This window comes from Ursus maritimus, unplaced genomic scaffold, assembly GCF_017311325.1.
Source record: "Ursus maritimus isolate PB19 unplaced genomic scaffold, ASM1731132v1 scaffold_20, whole genome shotgun sequence".
Taxonomy (NCBI): domain Eukaryota; kingdom Metazoa; phylum Chordata; class Mammalia; order Carnivora; family Ursidae; genus Ursus; species Ursus maritimus.
In genome coordinates this window covers 20,038,836-20,057,857 of record NW_024424453.1, presented here as the reverse complement: position 1 = coordinate 20,057,857, position 19,022 = coordinate 20,038,836, and the positions used below count along the sequence as shown (strand labels likewise).

Below are 19,022 nucleotides of genomic sequence, written 5' to 3'. Positions count from 1 at the left end.
GGGTCCATTTCTGGGTTTTCTCTTCTGTTCCATTGATCTATGTGTCTGTTTTTGTGCCAGTACCATACTGTCTTGGTGATTACAGCTTTGTAATACAGCTTGAAGTCCAGAACTGTGATGCCTCCAGCTTTGGTTTTCTTTTTCAACATTGCTTTGACCATTTGGGGTCTTTTGTAGTTCCATACAAATTTTGGAATTGTTTGTTCCAGCTCTGTGAAAAATGCCGATTGTATTTTGATAGGGATTACATTGAGTGTATACATTGCTTTGGGTGCATAGACATTTTAACAATATTTTTTCTTCCAATCTATGAGCAGGGAATGTTTTTCCATTACTTTCTGTCCTCCTCGTTTCTTTCATAAGTGTTCTATAGTTTTCAGAGTACAGACCTTTTATCTCTTTGTTAGGTTTATTCCTTGGTATCTTATGGGTTTTGGTGCAATTATAAACAAGATTGATTCCTTGATTTCTCTTTCTGCTGTTTCATTGTTAGTGTATAGAAATGCAACAGAGTTCTGTGCATTGATTTTATATGTTGTGACTTTGCTGAATTCCTGTAACAGTTCTAGTAAATTTTGGTGGAGTCTTATGGATTTTCTACATACAGTATCATGTCATCTGTGAAGAGTGAAAGTTTGACTTGGTCTTTTCTGATTTGTATGCATTTTCATTCTTTTTGTTGTCTGATTGCTGAGGCTAGGACCTGTAGTACTATGTTGAACAACAATGGTGAGAGTGGACATCCCTGTTGTGTTCCTGACCTTAGGGGAAAAGCTCAGTTTTTCCCCATTGAGGACGATATTCTCTGTTGGTCTTTCATATACGGCTTCTATAATGCTGAGATATGTTCCCTTTATACCTACATTTTGGAGGGTTTTTTTTTTTTATCAAGAAAAGATGCTGTATTTTGTCAAATGCCTTTTCTGCATCTATTGAGAGGATCATATGGTTCTTATCCTTTCTTTCACTAACGTGGTGTATCATGTTGGTTGATTTGTGGATATCGAACCACCCCTGCAGCCCAGGAATAAATCCCACTTGGTTGTAGTAAATAATCCTTTTAATGTACTGTTGGATCTTATTAGCTACACACTCCCATTTTAGATAAAGAGTCATTGTTCACCATCTCCAAAGGACTCTGAAAATGTTTTGAGCTATGTAAAGAAAGGCTCCATATAAATGCATTATTGAAGCATGGACAACCAGATTCTGCCAGTGGGCTACTGAAAGTCATACTTCTTATTGGATAACCAGAAATACTCTAGGCATTTCTAGAACACTAGGCCATATTCTAAAGCAAATATTTAAAAAAAAAATTTAAATGGGCTCCACACTCAGCTTGAACTGTGGGGCTTGAACTGTGGGGCTTGAACTCACAACCTTGAGATCAACACCTCAGCTAAGATCAAGAGTCAGAAGCTTAACTGGCTGAGCCGCCCAGGCTCCCTAAAGGCAAATATTTTTTAAAGGGACTGTTTTTCTCTTCTGGTTTCCACAGGTGTTGTTGTCATATACCCAGAAAATGCCAGACAGTGTGTTATGTGATCTACTTCTTTACCTTCTCTCTGGCTATTGTTACGTTAAGTTGATATTTTAAATTCTTTATTTCCTGGCAATTACATTTAAAACTTTAGATCCTGAGTAAAGTAGAACATGACAGAATTCATGCAGAAAATCAAAGCAGAGTCTAGAGCATTCTTTTTTGAAGAAAAATGCTGCACTGTACGTGATGAACTCACCTGATGCTTCCTATACTCTGATGGGGGTCAGTAGGTGCAGTGTAGAAATTGAACTGATGTGGGAGGAGTGTCACCCACATGTTTGATTTGTTGTGAAATAGACGAGGATCAGGTTTGCGTGAGAGACATGTTATACATATTGGGGTTGGCCTATGTTAGGAAGTGTATAGTTTTGATTTAACTTTTATTCTCATGACCTTGAGGATAAATCTGAAGTAGGGTCAGGCAGGTGAGAAGGCTCTAAATTCAAAGTCAAGAGGCTAGGGTTCAAGTCTCATTTTCATCTCTAATTGGTTGTAAGATTGTGAGCAAGATACCTAATCTCTCCATGTCTCCCTAATTCTGGCTGTCTTCAATCTGCAGAAAGAGACTAATAATGCCTATCCTACGTTGCTATGGATCTGAGCTCATAAAACATTGCTCATAAAAGGTCTTAGAAAGGTTGGAGTGACTTTTGAGCTGAGCATCTATGGTTCCATTGTATAACCACGTAACATTACAATTTCCTCATTTTCAAGCTAAGAAGATAGATTTTTAGTGGAAAATCCAATGTTCTTTCCACCATACCAGGGAATATCATCAATATTATTAATTTGTAATTAAGATGGCATTAAAAATAGAAGTAACCCAATCCCTTTTTTGTTCAGGTTCACTTCAATGAGAAAAGCATACAAAACAAAAATCTTGGCAAATCTATAGAAAGAAGCCCACTTTGGCCCAAGATGACTGCAACTCTTGAGGTAAAGCTACTGAACTGCTAACAGTGAGTGACTGATGTCTGACAGATGACATGGACACTCAATGTGGAAGACAACGGGTGTCATTCTCTGGATTATAATCATAGATAGTAGTAGGTGTCCTGAAAATTTGGCATGATCGTCTTTTTGATGATGTGAACTAACTGACTGGCATTCTCCTGAATTAAACTAATAATATCAACTCCCTTAATGTGATGGGGTTATTGTTTTCCCTCTAGAGGATGAAGATGCTTTAGAACAAGGCCAGATAGTAAGGTTTTGTGGGCCATGTGATTTCTGTCGAAACAACTCAACTCTGCTTTTGTAATGCAAAAACAGACAAGACAATATGTAAACAAAAGGGTATAGCTATATTTCAACTTTATTTACATAGTTGGTGTGGGCTATATTTGGTTCAAAGGTCATAGTTTGCTGACTCCCTGCTTTAGAATATCATTAAGATATCATCAAATTCTGGGTCTCCTCATCCCTTGGCTGTATATACTATATTGCTGGCCTCAGTTTTTAGCACAGTTCTAACCCTACAGCTAAGCAAACATAGAAGGTGCCAGATCCCGGAGAAACCACCAAGCCAGGTGGCCATTTGGGCAGACACTTCATATTCCAACATGGCTATTCAAAACCTCACACCTTTCTTAAAGTGATTTTTGTAAAATAAAGCATTGTTTAAAATATAATACTTAAGTCTTAAAAATAAGCCAGAGTATTTATTCTCCAGCGTAAAACTACTGTTTTGATGGGAAGGAAGGAAAAGTGCTTTCTAGCTTCTAGAAATGAGTTGCTAAAGTGCATCCCAGGGCTGACTTCCTATTTATAAGTGATCAAACTTGCCTTTTGTTTTCCCATAATAGACGTCAACTCATTTCCAAAGTTAATTGCTGTTCTAAGTCAAAGATCACCTACTAGTTCAACTTATTCTCTTTATGACTCTTTCTTTCATTCTAGTGTATCTGGAAATGGAGGGAAACACTGTCAGAAACCTACAGAAGGGCATTTTAAACTCTGGATCTCCATTTTTTATACTTGATTAAATAGCTCATTCTCAACCTGGGAAATACCAACCCTTCACTGTGTAAAACGGGCTAGAATGGAATGGAAGGTGAAACAAGCCTTTCACTCCTAGTACTACTTCTGAAACTATGGATATTGGACGTTTGGGTGGGTTTGAAGTGGAGTCTCTTCTCCCCTTCAGGAATTCCTGAACCACTTCAGGAATTTCAGTTCCCTGAAATTTCTCCATCTAAAAAATGGTTCAATATCTGCTTCATAGAATTGATCTATAGTGAGTGGCAAATATTAGATATTCAATAAGTGTTAGTTTCTTCAGTTTTTCCACATCCCCCTGTATGCCCCAAATTGTATTTGCTTGCTCTATTCTGAGAGTGTTTGTTTGCTTTTTATACTCTCATGTATATTCCCATGAACTGCCCCTGGGTGTAATATAAGTGTATTCATACATAGAAGGCATGTAAGGAAAAAGGTCCCTGAATAAGGAAAGACTGATGGTAGGAAAATTGATTGAACAGAAAGAAATCACAATTCCCAGAGTAGTTCAGGGTCAGAAAATTCATTTGGCTTATTTTCTTTTGGAAAAAGGAGCCTTCAGGTATGGTTTAAACAAGTACAACATAAGCTTTTTGAGAGCAGAGAATTTGTCAGTTACATCCACCAGTGTTTAGCACTGCTCTTGGCATTAGGTGAGTATGCAATTAATACTTGTTTTCTCAACTAATAACTAAGCATACTTAGATTTGATTCACGTTTGTATTAACTACAGGAAGTTCCTGGAGTTTTGCATAGGAAAGGAACAGGGATTTTAAGATTGGACAAAGATCGCACCATTTATACATTATTTACCTTCAAGTACACAATTTGTGAAATGACTGTGCAAATTCCCTGATATGAAAATTGATCTGGAATTGGTCGGGGGAAAGTCAAATACCTATTCTGGGCCAGTTTCTGGCAGATACCGTATTTTCCAACAAAATTCCCTTTCGTTTCATTTTCCTTTTGGAAAGAAATCCCACTGTTGCTCAGAACTTAGGGTATCAGCATGGTTTTAGGTGTGACAGGGTAAAGAGTAGTGGATGCAATGGGGTAAGAGGACCAGGAGATCTCTGTCTTTCTATGTGCTGTAAAAGTGTGAGACAAGAGGAGCACTAGCATATAACATAGTTCACATACCTGAAAACATCATCATGTGTTGAAAATTCCAGGGGATCTTCTGTTTCCGGCCCAGATTCAGAAGGAAGGAGAGGGGATATATGTTGCAGGCTCTGGCAACAAAAATTGCGAGCTACAGATAAGCACAGGGAAACATTGAGGAAAATGTTGCTGCAATGAGGCTGCGAGTCCTTGAGCTTTAACTATTACGTTCTCAAGCTTCTCTATTTTATGTCCCAGAAAATGGGGATAAATATGTCAATACGTGTATGTCCAACTTGCTTCCAAAATTCATCTTTAAATGTCAATTTCTTTCCAGAAATAGCAGAGAACTCTGCTTTTCTTTGAATATCTACTTGGTTTAGAATTGTTAACCCCATACCATTTCAATCACTGTAAATTTTCTCAGCACATTTATGTTGCTGATGACCGACTCTTTGCTCAACTCTGCTGCAAAATGTGAGGCAGAGCTGGAGCATTATCTTCTCAAGCAGCACTTTAGAAAGGATAAATGTACTTCTGCTCATGATTGCCATCTTACTATCCATCAGTTTATACTCCCTGACTCTGGCAAGCTTCACTTACTTTTTCTCTTAGTGGATTTAATTTTGACAGGAATTGCCTGTCTAAATGTATAATACAACTCTTTCTTTAGGAAGAATTTTGCTGAAGTCCAAGCTTTACAGGTTAAAATCTCCAAAAGTACTGGTGGTAGTCATCTCTCTCCTTTCATCACCCAGGACTTCGTCCCTGAGAGTCTGTAGATTCTAGTTTGTCCTCATATGGGATGGAGTTATGTGGGAAGAGGGAGCTTCCATCTAAGATGTAGGTTTTGGATGAGATTGGGAGTGTTCAGTGAAAAGAAGACAGTAGGCAAATGCAGGTGCTTACCGGAACAGGGCTTACAGAAGAAGGGTCAGCTCTCCTGGCTGTCAGGATCACATGCCTATGATCTGATGGGGCATCTGCCCATCTTCCAAATGACGAAAGTTGCTGACTGTCCTTGGGTCATCCCTAACAGCTCAGTGTCTCATCAAATAGACAACCATTGCTACTGGGGAATGCTCTCACCCCAGGCCTAGAGCTACAAAAGTCCTCTGCTTTAGAAGGGAGGTCTAGATTTTATCTGTTATTTTACTTAAAAGAAAGCGTGATCTTATTAAACTCACACGTACACTTACATAGGACATTGAAATCACATCTATAATGCTAATTTCATCTGATCTTTACTCTGTGTATCTTATTTTCAAAGTCCTCACTGGAAAAGAGATTTTACCATCTTGTGATGAAAATATTTCTAAAGCTTAATAATCCTGGCTATATTTGGATACACTCTAATGCAGATTAAGTATTTTTCTCTGTAAAGAATGGACTGATATATTTTTATGTAAATGATTCATAGTTTAAAAACATACTTTGAATATTCAGGAAATAAATATATTTTGAATATTCATTTTTTGGGTATTCTCTTCTCCTTCAGTTTTCCCCCTTTATTTCTCTCAGTATTTTACAAATTTCTTATCTTGAAATAGAAGCATTTAATAAAGGTCCCAATTTCTTAGGATCTTTTCCCTCCTACTAGAAATTACTTATCTGCCATGAATTTGAGACTTGCAATAAACTTGAGGAAATTACTTTAACCATTTAACAGAATAATCAGTAAAAGTTAGTAGTTTGCTCTTTTGCCTCATCACTCCATGTTCTGTATTTCAAAGGATACAAAGGCTCCGAGTATAAAAAGAGCATTAAAGATATGATTCTGGAACGTGAACAGCGCCAGGCCCATGTAACAGAAGATGACATTTTCAGCCAAGAAGTTCATAAATTCAAACAACTGAAAACAAAACAGAAACCAAAACCCATTAATTATGACTCAGGTTTGAATCCGCTTCATATCTTGTAACTGTTTTGGTAAGTGGATAGTCCTCTTGGTTTTGGGAAGGCCACACATTGGCCTTGTGCTCTGTTTCTGGAAGGGTACAGGGCCCCTGGCTACCCTGTCAACGTCCTCTGACTCTACCCTGGCTCTCCACCCAGTGACAGATGTGGCAGCCATGTCAACATCCCATCTTCCTTTCCGGCTGCAAGGCTGCTAGAAATATACCTGGGTATATTAGCCAGCACGATCCTCCATGGAACAATTCCTACTAGGATGATAGAAAATTCCTTGTTTATAGAAATCTATGTGATTGCTTAAGGTGTAGCATAGGAAAGGATGCAAAGATTGGTTAGCTTCTTCTGACATTACTCAGTAGATGCCCTTGAGTTCCTAGGCTCTGAAAACTTTTCAAAAAAAGTTTTAGCTAAATTACCTTCCTCAGACAGGCAGAAGGGACAAACTTTGAAAACTCGGAAACTTGGAATAAGAATGAATGTCAATTATATTTCAACATTAGAATGATCAGTATATTTCAAACCCCAGACAATGAGACTCATTAAATTGACTGATGTAGGTATATCCATTAAATGTCTACAATTTCTAGCTGGTAAAAAGAAAATGATTAATCCCAGGGATCAGTTTATGCAATGAGAACACAATAGATACATCAAATTCAGTCAGAGGAATGGAGTAATAACATGCTATGCAGAGGGATGCTCCCAAGAGTTATTCTTAGATCATTAACTAAACAATTTAAGTTGAGCATGAAAAACGTTCTCTAACTTCCAGATTAGAAGTAAAAGGGAAATGTGTCCAGGGGCTACAACAAACACACATTTGGAAGAGGCTTTAGTTTATGTTCCAGAATTTTCATTTGGAAGTTTCTGAAACTTCATTCTCAGCCCTACATAAATCACCATGTTAGGTAAACGTCTCTGGAGGCATTTCTCTTGACTTTTTAAGGACTCATTATTTTTTCATGTAATGTATTTACAGCCTCACAAATAATGCCCAATACCTGCTTACCGGCAGTTGACAGGAAGAAAAGCAGAATCTTGTCAGAAACATTATTTAAAGCCAGTAATAGAAATAAAGGTTTAAAAAAGACACAGCTCCTGTGGTACAAGACGGTCTTTCTGCAGTGGCAGCGATCATCAATTATCCTGAGGACTTGTTTCACATTCTAGACCAGCTCATCTTAACAAACACCCAAATAACCACAAAAACTTGAGAACATGGGAGAAAATATAGGGGATGGGGAACACTTTGCTACCTTCTCATATCTTTATTTTTTCAAAAAGTGAGATTTGGCTACTGTCTTAATCCGTTCAGCCTGCCATAACAAAATACTATAGACTGGCTGTTTAAAACCACTGAGATTTATTTCCCATAGTTCTGGAAGCTGAAAAGTCCAAGATCAAAAGGTCATGTCAGCCAGTTAAGTTCTGGTGAGAATCCTCTTCCTGGTTTGCTAACAGCAGCCTGCTCGCTGTATCCTCACATGGCAGAGAGCTCTCTCCCATGTCTCTTTTGTAAGGGCACTAATTCCATTCATGAAGCCTCCACCCTCATTACCTAATCAGCTCCCCAGAGCCCTACCTCTACATACCACCACATTGGAGGTTAGGACTTCAACATATGAGTTTGGTCGAGGGAGGGGCACAAACGTTCAGCTATGGTGCAGCTACCCAATTTTTAACATTAACAAACACATGCAAGATTAAATTCATAGAGCCTCTTCTCCTATCCCCCATCCCAAGTACTGTAGAGGGAACATTTTGCCATCTAGGATCCATTTAGCCTCTCCTTGATGGTCACACTCCACTTTCCCTCTGGGGCTCGCCTTCTTCCCCACTCTCAGCTCACACGTTGAAACCTCTATAGCTCAGATCTGGAATATATGATTTAGGACTAAACCACTCAAATCAATGCACTTCTCTAGCCAGCCTGTTTGGTTCAGAAATGGGTGAGGTGCATTCAGACCCAAAGAAATACAATGAGACCTGGCAGGAAATGCTGGGACAAAGACTTTTCACAGTGTGAGAAAGTAGGATGCAGACTAAGGAGCTGCTGCTAGCCATCTTGTGATCACAGAGGAAATAGCTGCCTGAAAGGGAAGCCATGTCCTGACGACACTGCTTAATCTGTACTCAGCCTCCCCCAAAGAAAATCTACCCTCAGACTATTGAATTAAAAAGACCAAGAAATCACTTTTTTTTCCGAGGTGAGGTTTCTATCACTTAAAATGATATATATTCCTTCCCAGTCCTGTACCAGTTTAACAAAAAACAAAACAAAACAAAATAAAACAAAACAAAAAACACCTCCCTGGCTCAATATGGGTCATAACAAAAAGGGTAAGGGATCAACTTTTTGACTTTCTTCAGATAGCAGCAGTCAGTTGCCCCTGTCCACCCCCACCCCTAATTCCACCCCCCCTTTCAATCTATTCCTCACATTAAAGGGAAATTTTTTTTTTCTTTTTCTATTGGTTGTTGAGATGTGATGGGATTTTGTCCTATACATTTTACATGGAGACCCATGGTATCAAATATTTGTTTAGAGATTTGTTTCCTTTGGAATACTCAGGATTTTAACTTGTAGTCACTCAGGTTATCAAAATCTAGCACTGGCCAAAATTACAAGTAACTGTTTATATACACATTGCACAGAAGTTCCATTTTCCATTTAGGTCCATTTCTGGACCTGTTGTTTGTTTCTATTGTTATCTATTCCTCTACCAATTACCATGTCTTTGTAAATAATGTAGATCCATAATATATTATAATATTCTATGGATTTAGATTTTTTCCATACTCTACCTTCTTCTGAGTCTTTCTATTTTTGCATGTTAAAAAAAATGGTTTTTTATGCTTAGTTGCTTAGAAAAATGTATAAATCATATGTTTACAATTTCAGATTAAACAAGAGGATATTACCAGCATCCCAGAATTACTCTCGTTCCCCTTCCCACTATACTTCCACACCTCAATGCACTGCTATTAGCTCTTCCATCATCACAAATTACCTTTCCTTCAGTTAAATAAGAATGGAATCAGACAATATATTCTCCTTTGTATTCGTCATCTTTTACTCAACATTATGTTTGTGAGATTCTTCATATTGTTGTGTATAGAAGTAGTTCGTTTTTTAAAATTATACGAATATATCACCATTTATTTATTCATTCTACTACTGGTAAACATGTGGGTTGTTTCCATTTTGGGGCTATGATGAATTTTGCTGCTGTATATATGTGTCTATATTTCTGTGGAATCGTCGGGACATAGTGCCAAGCAGTTTTCCAAGTTGGTAGCTCCAACTTGCACTCCATCAGCAGTCCTTGCTGGCTCGCATTCTTGTCAACACCTGGTTTTGTTGCCTTTTTTTTTTTTTAATTAACTCTTTGCCTCCTCACATTGCCATTAGAACTTATTAGGGATCAACTTGTCCTTTTCCACAAAAATAAATCACTGGCATTTTAGTTGGAGCTGCATTAAATTTATAGAGAAATTTGGATAGAATGCATGTTTTTACAATATTGAAATTTGAATCCGTGAACATCACATATCCTTATTAAAGATTTTGGTTTTCTTTAATTTCTCTTTGTATTTTTTGCATAAAGATTTTGCATATTTTTGTTTAGATTTATTCCTAGATATTTGCTGTTTTTTTGTTACTTTTGTAAATGGTACCCTTTTCAAAGTTCATTTTCTAATTGTTGCTAGATACACCTATTATACAATCAATTTTTTATTGATCTTATATTCAGGGTCTTACTAAATTTATTCAATAATTCTCATAGTTTATTGGTAGATTCTTTTGGATTTTCACAATCATGTTGTTTTCAAATAAGGATATTTTGTTTTTTCCTTTCCATTCATTATACATTTTGCTTCTTTTTTTCTTGCCTGATTACACTTGTTAGGTAATACATGTCTAGTGCAGTGTGGAATAAAAGTGGTGATGGGGCATCTTTGTCTTATTCCTAGTCTTAAAGGAAAAATTTTCAATATTTCTCTACTAACTTCATAGAAACTCCTTAAACAGATTAAATAAGTTCCTTCTATTCCTAATCTACTAGGAATAGATATTTTAAGAAAACAAGCATGTGTTTATTCTTATCAAATGCTTTTTTTTTTTTACCTATTAAGATGATCATATGGTATTTTTTTCTTTCATTGCTTTAAGGTACTTAATTACATTAATTGATTTCCAAATGCTAAAACAATCTTGCAGTCCTGCAATAAACTCGACTTGGTCATGATGCATTATCCTTTTTTATACACCACTAGAATAAATTTGCTAATATTAAGATTTTTGTGTCTATATCACAAAAGACTATCTTATAATGCTCCTTTTTTGCATAGTCTTTACCAGGTTGTATTATTAAAGTTACTGAAGTTTGATAAAACACGTTTCTGTTCTCTTCTTTTAAACACTTAGAAGAATTCTGGGCTTGGAGTTTTCTTTGTTGGAAGATGTTTAACTACAGATACAATTATTCTAATAGATAATAGATTTTCTATTTATTTCTATTTAGATTTTCTATTTATTTCTGTATTAGTTTCAGTGAGTTGTGTTTGCCGTTACATCTAAATTTTCACATGTACTAGGATACAGTTGTTTGTAATATCTTCAAACATGTCTGTAGTTATGTCTTTCCCCCCAATACTGATAACTTGTGTCTTTTCTTCCTGATAAATCTTGTTAGAGAGTTATCAATTTCATGAATGCTTCCAAGAAGAAATTTGGCTTTGTTGATTTTTCTGTATTCTATTTTCCCCTACCCATTTCATTTATTTCTCTATTATTTTTATTATTTCTTGTCTTCAACATACTTTAGTTTACTTTGCTTTTATTTGGTATCTTGGCCTTTCAAGTCCTGGATGATGTGGTACTTGTCAATTCTTTTGAACACCTGCTTTTCTGCTTTCTTTATCTAACTTTTCTGGCTACTTTCTAAAGGACAGCTGTTTTGACATCAGTGATCCCGCATAGCAAGCTCTTCTTGCATGTTTATTTTTTTAGGTGAATAATATCATTTTTTCAATTTCCTACCCAAAGTTTTATGGTATTTTATTTTGTAACACACAGAATATATGTATATCAATTTAGAGAAAATGACAATTTTATAATATCATTGGGGGAAAATATAGATTGTTGAGAAAGACTGTAGAAAAATTTGACTGATTTGGAAAAAAATAATCAAAACTAAAGATGGATTCCTAACTCACTCCTTATAGCCAAATAAATTCCAGAAGAATTGATAATTTAAATACAAAAACAGAACCTATTTATGAATGTATTCAAGAAACTACTAGTAATTTTGTATATGATTTTTCAATCAGGAAATTTTATAGTGTATTTATATTAGCCAAAGCCTGGAAACAAATATCTATAATATAAGAAATGGTTGAATAAATTATGTACATTCATATAATAGAATAAATTTTATGATGTTCTATACATGCTGATATAGAAAGATAGCCAAGATCATGGTTAAATCATAAAAAGTGAGTTAAAGAAATAAAGGATTTGTTGTGTATGAATAAGTCCATATACACATAACTTTTACTTCACCTTATGGATATTGACATTGTGTCATTATTTGCCATGAACTTGTATTAATTTCATAGTTTATAAAACTAGATTAAGTTAGAACAAGAATTTTAAAGTTGAATAAAAAGTTTTCCAAATGTTTTCTTTTTCAAGCCTTTCTCAAACTTTCATCTTTTTATTTTGGGGAGGTTATTGAGCATTCTTGCACATTTCTAATATTTTTCTTATTTTGTTTAAAATTATTTTTGAGTGAGGAAAAATACAAACCTCAATGATAAAAACACTTATCTTTTTGGGGAATTACTTTTTCAGTAATTTCTTTTTCATAGATCTGTAGATGTATAGACAACATGCATAATGTTATATAAATCTGACCATATTTTTTATGAAATTAATTAACTTAATAATATTTCATAAATCTCTTTCCATGGCAATAAACTTGGATCTACTAAACAATTTTTAATGGCAGCAAAATATCCCTTTGTATTTTCCTACTGAATTTTATTTCACGTACCCATAATTGGACATTTGGTTGTTTCTAGATTGTTCCCTTTTAAACAATGCTGCATTAAGCACCTTTATACAAACACCTCTCCTCAATTGAGTGATTACTCCTTAGGTAATTCCTAGACATGAGCTACTTCTGTCAAAGGGTATACATTAATTTTTCTTTTTCAACATACTACCAGTCTGCCCTTCAGAAAGAATATGCCAATTTGCATCTCTAATAATGGTGCAGAGGGTGCCCTTTCCCCACATGCTTGCCAAAAGTCGTTTTTATCAATTTTTAAAAACCGTTGACAATCTGATAGACTCACTTATTCTAAATTGTAGATGGTTATTAGCATTTTAAAAAAGGTTCCCTTCATAGCAAGGCAGCAGCACTGATTAGCACTCCTTTGTCTATTTATATCATGTGACAACATTCCTCTGAATGAACAGGCTTCATAATTTCCTTCTTGGAGCACTTAATGAAAATGTGTGGGTGAATTCAATTTTGTTTCACGTGCAAAAATCTCCTGAAGACATGTTTCAAAAGGAGAATCTACATTAAGTTCACTCTGACAGAAGCATCTAATTTGACCAACAGGAAGGCATTGCCTGAATCTGACCCAGAGTAGTTAATTACTGAGGGAATAGATTTATTGGTCAGTTTTGGAACAAACAAACAAACCTCAAACCTCCACTTCCAAACCAATAATAATAATAATAATAATAACAACAACAACAACAAATGTCAAACTAGTGGATTCAGGATCAGTATTCACTATAAATTATCTCACATCTACTTCATCCTCACTCAGGATCAATGAAAAAAAACTTGACTCAACATTTTATTTATCCAGTACAGTAATCAACATTTGTTTTATTTCCATTAATTCTGGGTTTGTGAGCCTTTGGAGAGAACCCAACTTAAGTAATCTCTGCTTAGCAAAGCTTTTATTCAGGAAAATAAAAAGCAAGTTAATAGTGCAAAGAAGACTAGGGAAATACTTAAACTACAGAAGAGGACAATCAGTGTTTAAAAACTCTGAGAGTTCATGGTAACCATTCATATGTTAATTAAACAACTTAAATAAAGTTTAAACAACTCAGTAAACCATGTTCTCTGAAGACTTACTAGATGTTATATTTTTTTTAGTATAAGTTATTTACTGTACTTACTAGAAAGTAAAAAAAAAATCGTATCTATTTTATAAAATCACATCACTAATGCTGATTGGCTTCTTTCTCCTATTAGTAAAAGAATGAAACTTTACCATATAGAGAAATATTACAGCAGTTCATTATGTTGTACCCTGCTTCACTAAAACCAATTAAATTCACATGGATTCCTCAGCACAGCTTTTATTTGGCATAGTACAGTTTGACACAACCTACTGACTTTCATCTACTCGTCCAAGTAATACACTGAAATCCATTTTAATTGTGAGGTGAAAGAACCTACAAAAGTGTAATAAAAAGGAAAGGAAAGGAAGAACTAAAAATGCCCTTTTATTTTCTCCGTAATTTTGATCCAGGATTAATTTTTTTGTTTGTTTTAAAATTTGTTTTTCTTCCTAACCGGAAGATTTCTTCAAAGAATATCTCAGATTTCATTTTTTATATACTATTGAGTATATCTATATTTTGAACAAGCTGGGGTATAAATGAATAATTTTTATTCCTGTATTGGGGGATTTGCAAACAAACATTACAATATATTTTACTGGAATTGTAACTTTTGCTTCTGCAATTCTAATATTTGCTTAGTCCCAGTCCTGAGGAAATTTGTTCATGGTAAATCCAATAATTCCTATGGGCTTTAGAGGTAGCATAAGAGATGAATTGTACTGAAGACCTGTGAACTTTACAGCAAGGATGTAAATGATCTAAAAGCTTTATTGCCAGTCATGGTCATGGTTCCTAGACTGCAGCCTCTCTTTTGAAGCTGTAGATTTATAATTACATGTAGGTACAACTGCAATCCTTTGAGATTCTTCTAAATTTAGGACATTGTAATAATAGCAGTATTACTACTCCTAAAATAGTAATAATACTAACGGAACTAATATTTTTTAGGATTTAAATTATGCTAAGGAATGTGTTAAAGGCTTTTACTTTAAAATTTTTTAACAATTTATGTTATAGTGACAACTATAACTAAACTCATAAACTGATAATTTTATTTCCATTTTACATTTTGGGAAACTGCACTCAATGGTATTAATGCACTTGCCAACATAAAACACAATAAAGGAAAGAACTGAGCTGTCTTGGGTTTTGTTTAAGGCCCAAATTATTTTTGCCAGATGAGACTATCTCTCCATTATATGAGATTCAGTTTTGGGGGCAGCAAGATGCTTGTTAACAATAGATTGGTGAATATTTATAAGGCTTTAGAATTTACAAAGGATATTTTTAATACATATATTTTGTTTGATCATCAGAGCAGCTGTGGGGTTGGCAGGAAGGTATCTGTGACTCTGACCACATTTTTTTTCAAGTAAAGAAAGCTGAAAGGTAAATTTCTTTGTATCCAACTAGTGGAAGCAACAGGTGGTGCTTGAGGTGATGGATACTTGAGGTGGTGGATACTTATGTTCTCCCAATGTCTACTACCACCCAGTCACCTAGAACAACCCTCCCCTCCAAAAAGCAAAAAGTGAAAACAAAACTTCTGCCTTGCATTTGTAAAGTTAAGACAAAACTTTCCAATCCTAGAGAAATGCTTTGTACTATGCTCTATAGAACCATCATTATGATTATATATGGTTTTATGTGTATTATTATGCATACAGATTATATACATATATATGTGTGTGTGTGTGTGTGTGTGTGTGTTTAAAATAAAAGAAACTTCACACACGTGGGTATTCTTTCTCTAACTCACCTGCAGGAGGTAGGCTTCAAGTTCAAGTTTAGGACTTTACAATTTAGGACTATACAGTATCTGAAGTAGAGGAAGTATGCCACTTAGGTGTTTGAGAGCTTCTACTTTGTCCTGTATTTCTTTGAGAATTCTTGGGCTCCCTATGCACTCCTGGCTGCTACCCAACCCTCTCCCATTCCCTGCATTTCATTGTCTTCTTTTAAACTTAATTTGACTTTTTAAAAACATGAGAATTTCAGATGCACAGCCTATAAAAACACAACAAAACACATTTTAGGAAGATGAATAGGCATCATTAAGTAAGTAAAGTTAATACAGGAAATAAATGTAGTTATAGCTACAAGGAGTTCAGCTTCATTAAACTGAATAAATACTGTAGCCAGATATTCTTGAAATCCTTGAGCTTATAACTTAAGTGGAAGGTTATTTTCTATGAATTTGCTAAATTACTTTAGCCAATAAATACTGATAATAGTGTTCTTATTTCTGGAGGTTTTCCATTTTTTATTCTTTTTCTTTCTTTTTTGGGGGGGCATATTAAAGTAAAAGTACAGAGTTTTGTAAGGTTCCGTTTAAGTTAATATACTATTGAGTTAAAAATAGCTTCTCAAGTGTGCAACTTCACAGAGTGATTATCATGATATTGATCAGAAAGATTGGCCCCAAATAAAATTGGACTTAGGTCTATTTTGATGAAATACACACACACATACACACACACACACGCACAAACACACACACACACCCCCATAATACAGGATTGCAAGAGTTCAAGGATAGAGTCACCTTGTAATGCATGTCCAGACATCTGGCAATGCTTGATTGCTCCAACACTTGTCAAGGGACTGCTCAGCACGTAACTGAACACTGTCAAAAGCAGAAACCCCACTACTTTCCAAGGAAGCAAATGGCATTTTCAGACGTTTGTAACTGTTAGGAAATCCTTCCTTATGATGAGCTGAAATGTAGTTCTCTATCACTTTCAACTACTTCTTCGGTTCATAGAAAGAAGTCAAATACAGTATCATTTATTGCAGACTGCTTTGCTCTAACAGTGGAAAAGGGATTTCTATCAGAATCCTTGCAGTAGTAGGCAATTCTACAGTGTAGGCAGCAACTGCCAGTTTTCATTCCAGTCTTGTTAGTCTTGAAAGTAAACATTTTGTTGGGAGTTGGTGGTTGGCATATTGGACCCCGAGTCTAGAATAACTTCAAAGGCTGGGAGGCTATAGAACCAGAATTATGTTCAAAGACATGTTCTCTAGAAGGATCATCTCAGGGAATCTAATAGTATTGGCCCTTAGGAAAAAAAAATAAGAGTCATGGCATAACGTAATTAGTTTCGCTGTGGTTCTGCCAATAAATACTAGCTAAAGAAAACTAGTTGAAACAACATATTTTCTGTGCAGAAATTAAAACCATGCTGAAAAAAAAATTCTCTTAATAAACCAAGAGAAACATTGTTATTAATATTAGGCACTGGCATGAAAAAGTCACGTTACCAACAAATTTTAAAGGTTAATATTCCATTTCTTTAACTTTTTTCATTTAGCTATGATGAATTTCCTTTCTTACTCATCGTGTGTCTTTTTATTATTGTAATTCGCCAATGCTCAATTCTTTCTTGAGTGAAAGTATGAAGAATGTGCACAAAAAAAGAAAAATTTTAATGATGTCATTTTTTTTTTAGGTCTCTGAGTTGCATACCAATATCCCAGCTCTTGCTGTGATCCGAGGGACACCCACCCACGATATGGCTGTGGATATACCTCTCCATTCACCATGAAAACAATGTGCTCTTACTAGAAGAAGATTGACCACTGGCAACATACAGAAAGGATATTGAGCCCCAAACACCATGAGCTGTGTCTGACCTCTCCATGGCATCACATTTGCTTGATGAAAGTGTTACAAACTAAAATACTTAGGATTGAGGACATTATTCAGTGTTGTTTTATATCCGCTATTTCAGAGTGAAATGTGTTAGAGCATCAAGACAAATGCAAAATGCTAGAATCAAACAAGTATTCATTGAAAAAGGCTTTTTCTTCACTATTTTAGAGGCAGGGTTTGAAGCGTTTGTTTGGAATAACATTTAGTTGTATCACTAGCTTGAAAATTTCAAGAACTTCTTTGCTTCATGTTATGTTATTCCTAATAAACACCGTCGTTTATGCTAGTGCATTTACCACACTCAAATTCCCTTGACAGACTTTCTAAATTAACTGATTTTGAATATGCTACTGTATGTAATGGTACAGCAGTAATCAGAAGTTTTCAGAAACATTTCTTTTACCATCCTCCCCAATTTCATATTTTTGAGGGAAAAAAATTTGAAGACTAATTAAACTGATTTGCTACTTAAGCTGACCAAATTTTCTGCTCAACTTTTTCTTTGGCTTTGGGTCATTTTTTTGTACAATGCATGGGGGTAGATACTTTACAATTTAGAAAGTAAAGAGGTACAGATCTTTTCTTGTTCTTTTCAGTATGATTTTAAGTCTAATGCATGTACATAGCACTCAACCTTATACTACATGAAAACAGTAATATTCAAACTCTTAATTTTTGTTCTCCATATGGCTTTAGGTTTAATTGATTTGACTGGTAAAAGAAAGAAAAAAACCACACCTAAGGGTTAAAAATCATTTTCATTATGCAGAAGATTTTGAATTCAACTTTTGAACTATGGTGAAGTGGAATATGGAAAGGCATTCAACAGAAGGCTTTCACTGAATGAAAGGCATTCAATGAAGTTTAGAGTAGAACATTGATTCTGCTGAACATGATGAGAAATTGGAGAGTGTGAAAAGGTCTTTATAAATCAGAGAAATCAATGAAAATGAAAGACAAAAAGTATATGACATTTGAATAATGACATTCAATTGGAGAACAGCCATCAAATGATTTTTATGAAGGCGCGAATATCAATAAATCAATAGTTGATGAAAATTAAGTTTGCTTGACTTGTTTCTTTGTAATAGACAGAATGTGGTGGATGTATATTGTCAGTACTTGCATTAAACTCTAGAAAATTCTATCGTACACTGATTAACTTCGTTGAGCTTCCTTTTTCAGTAAGATTTATAAAGCCCCCTCCTTAAAGCCTTTGTATTGAAGCTATGGCACATCCTTGACGATATAGGTAACATGTCAAAAATTATGAATTTATTACAGAACAAGAATATATTTCTTTTTGTTTCAGGGAAGGCAGTTATATTTTCACATAAAACCATGCATGCATAAATCAATCTGAATGAGAGCTTTAGCTTTGACTTATTTTGGTGGTTTGGAGCTAAGTTTATTCTTGTTCCAAACTGTTTAGATACTTCAAAGTAATCCACAAAGATTCCTCAGAAAGTTCTCCTGGGCTATATGTATATTTTAACATAATATATAAAACATTTGATGATATGCAAAACATAATATACATATATAGAGGGAAAGACTCTACTATACATGTGCACTAAAACTCTTCATCAGTTGCCACTATCTAACCCTCCATTTCTTCTGTACAGCACAATGACCTTGGCCTTCTGCACACTGAA

The 19,022-nt window shown here is 35.1% G+C and overlaps 1 protein-coding gene across 4 annotated transcripts in view; it reads right to left on the bottom strand.

Moving 5' to 3' along the window:
* SLC9A9 (solute carrier family 9 member A9) overlaps positions 1–19,022 on the bottom strand; it is a 550,759-nt gene that overhangs the window by 223,398 nt on the left and 308,339 nt on the right. For all 4 annotated transcript variants that reach the window (XR_572657.2, XM_008707677.2, XM_008707671.2 and 1 more), the window contains exons 10-11: positions 6,381–6,494; positions 4,682–4,793 (exon numbers count right to left, since the gene is read on the bottom strand). Coding sequence is in view for 3 of the 4 variants with exons in the window: in XM_008707677.2 (XP_008705899.2) it covers positions 4,682–4,793; positions 6,381–6,494 (226 nt within the window). In the remaining variant the exon portion in view is untranslated. The remainder of the gene's footprint in view (positions 1–4,681; positions 4,794–6,380; positions 6,495–19,022) is intronic.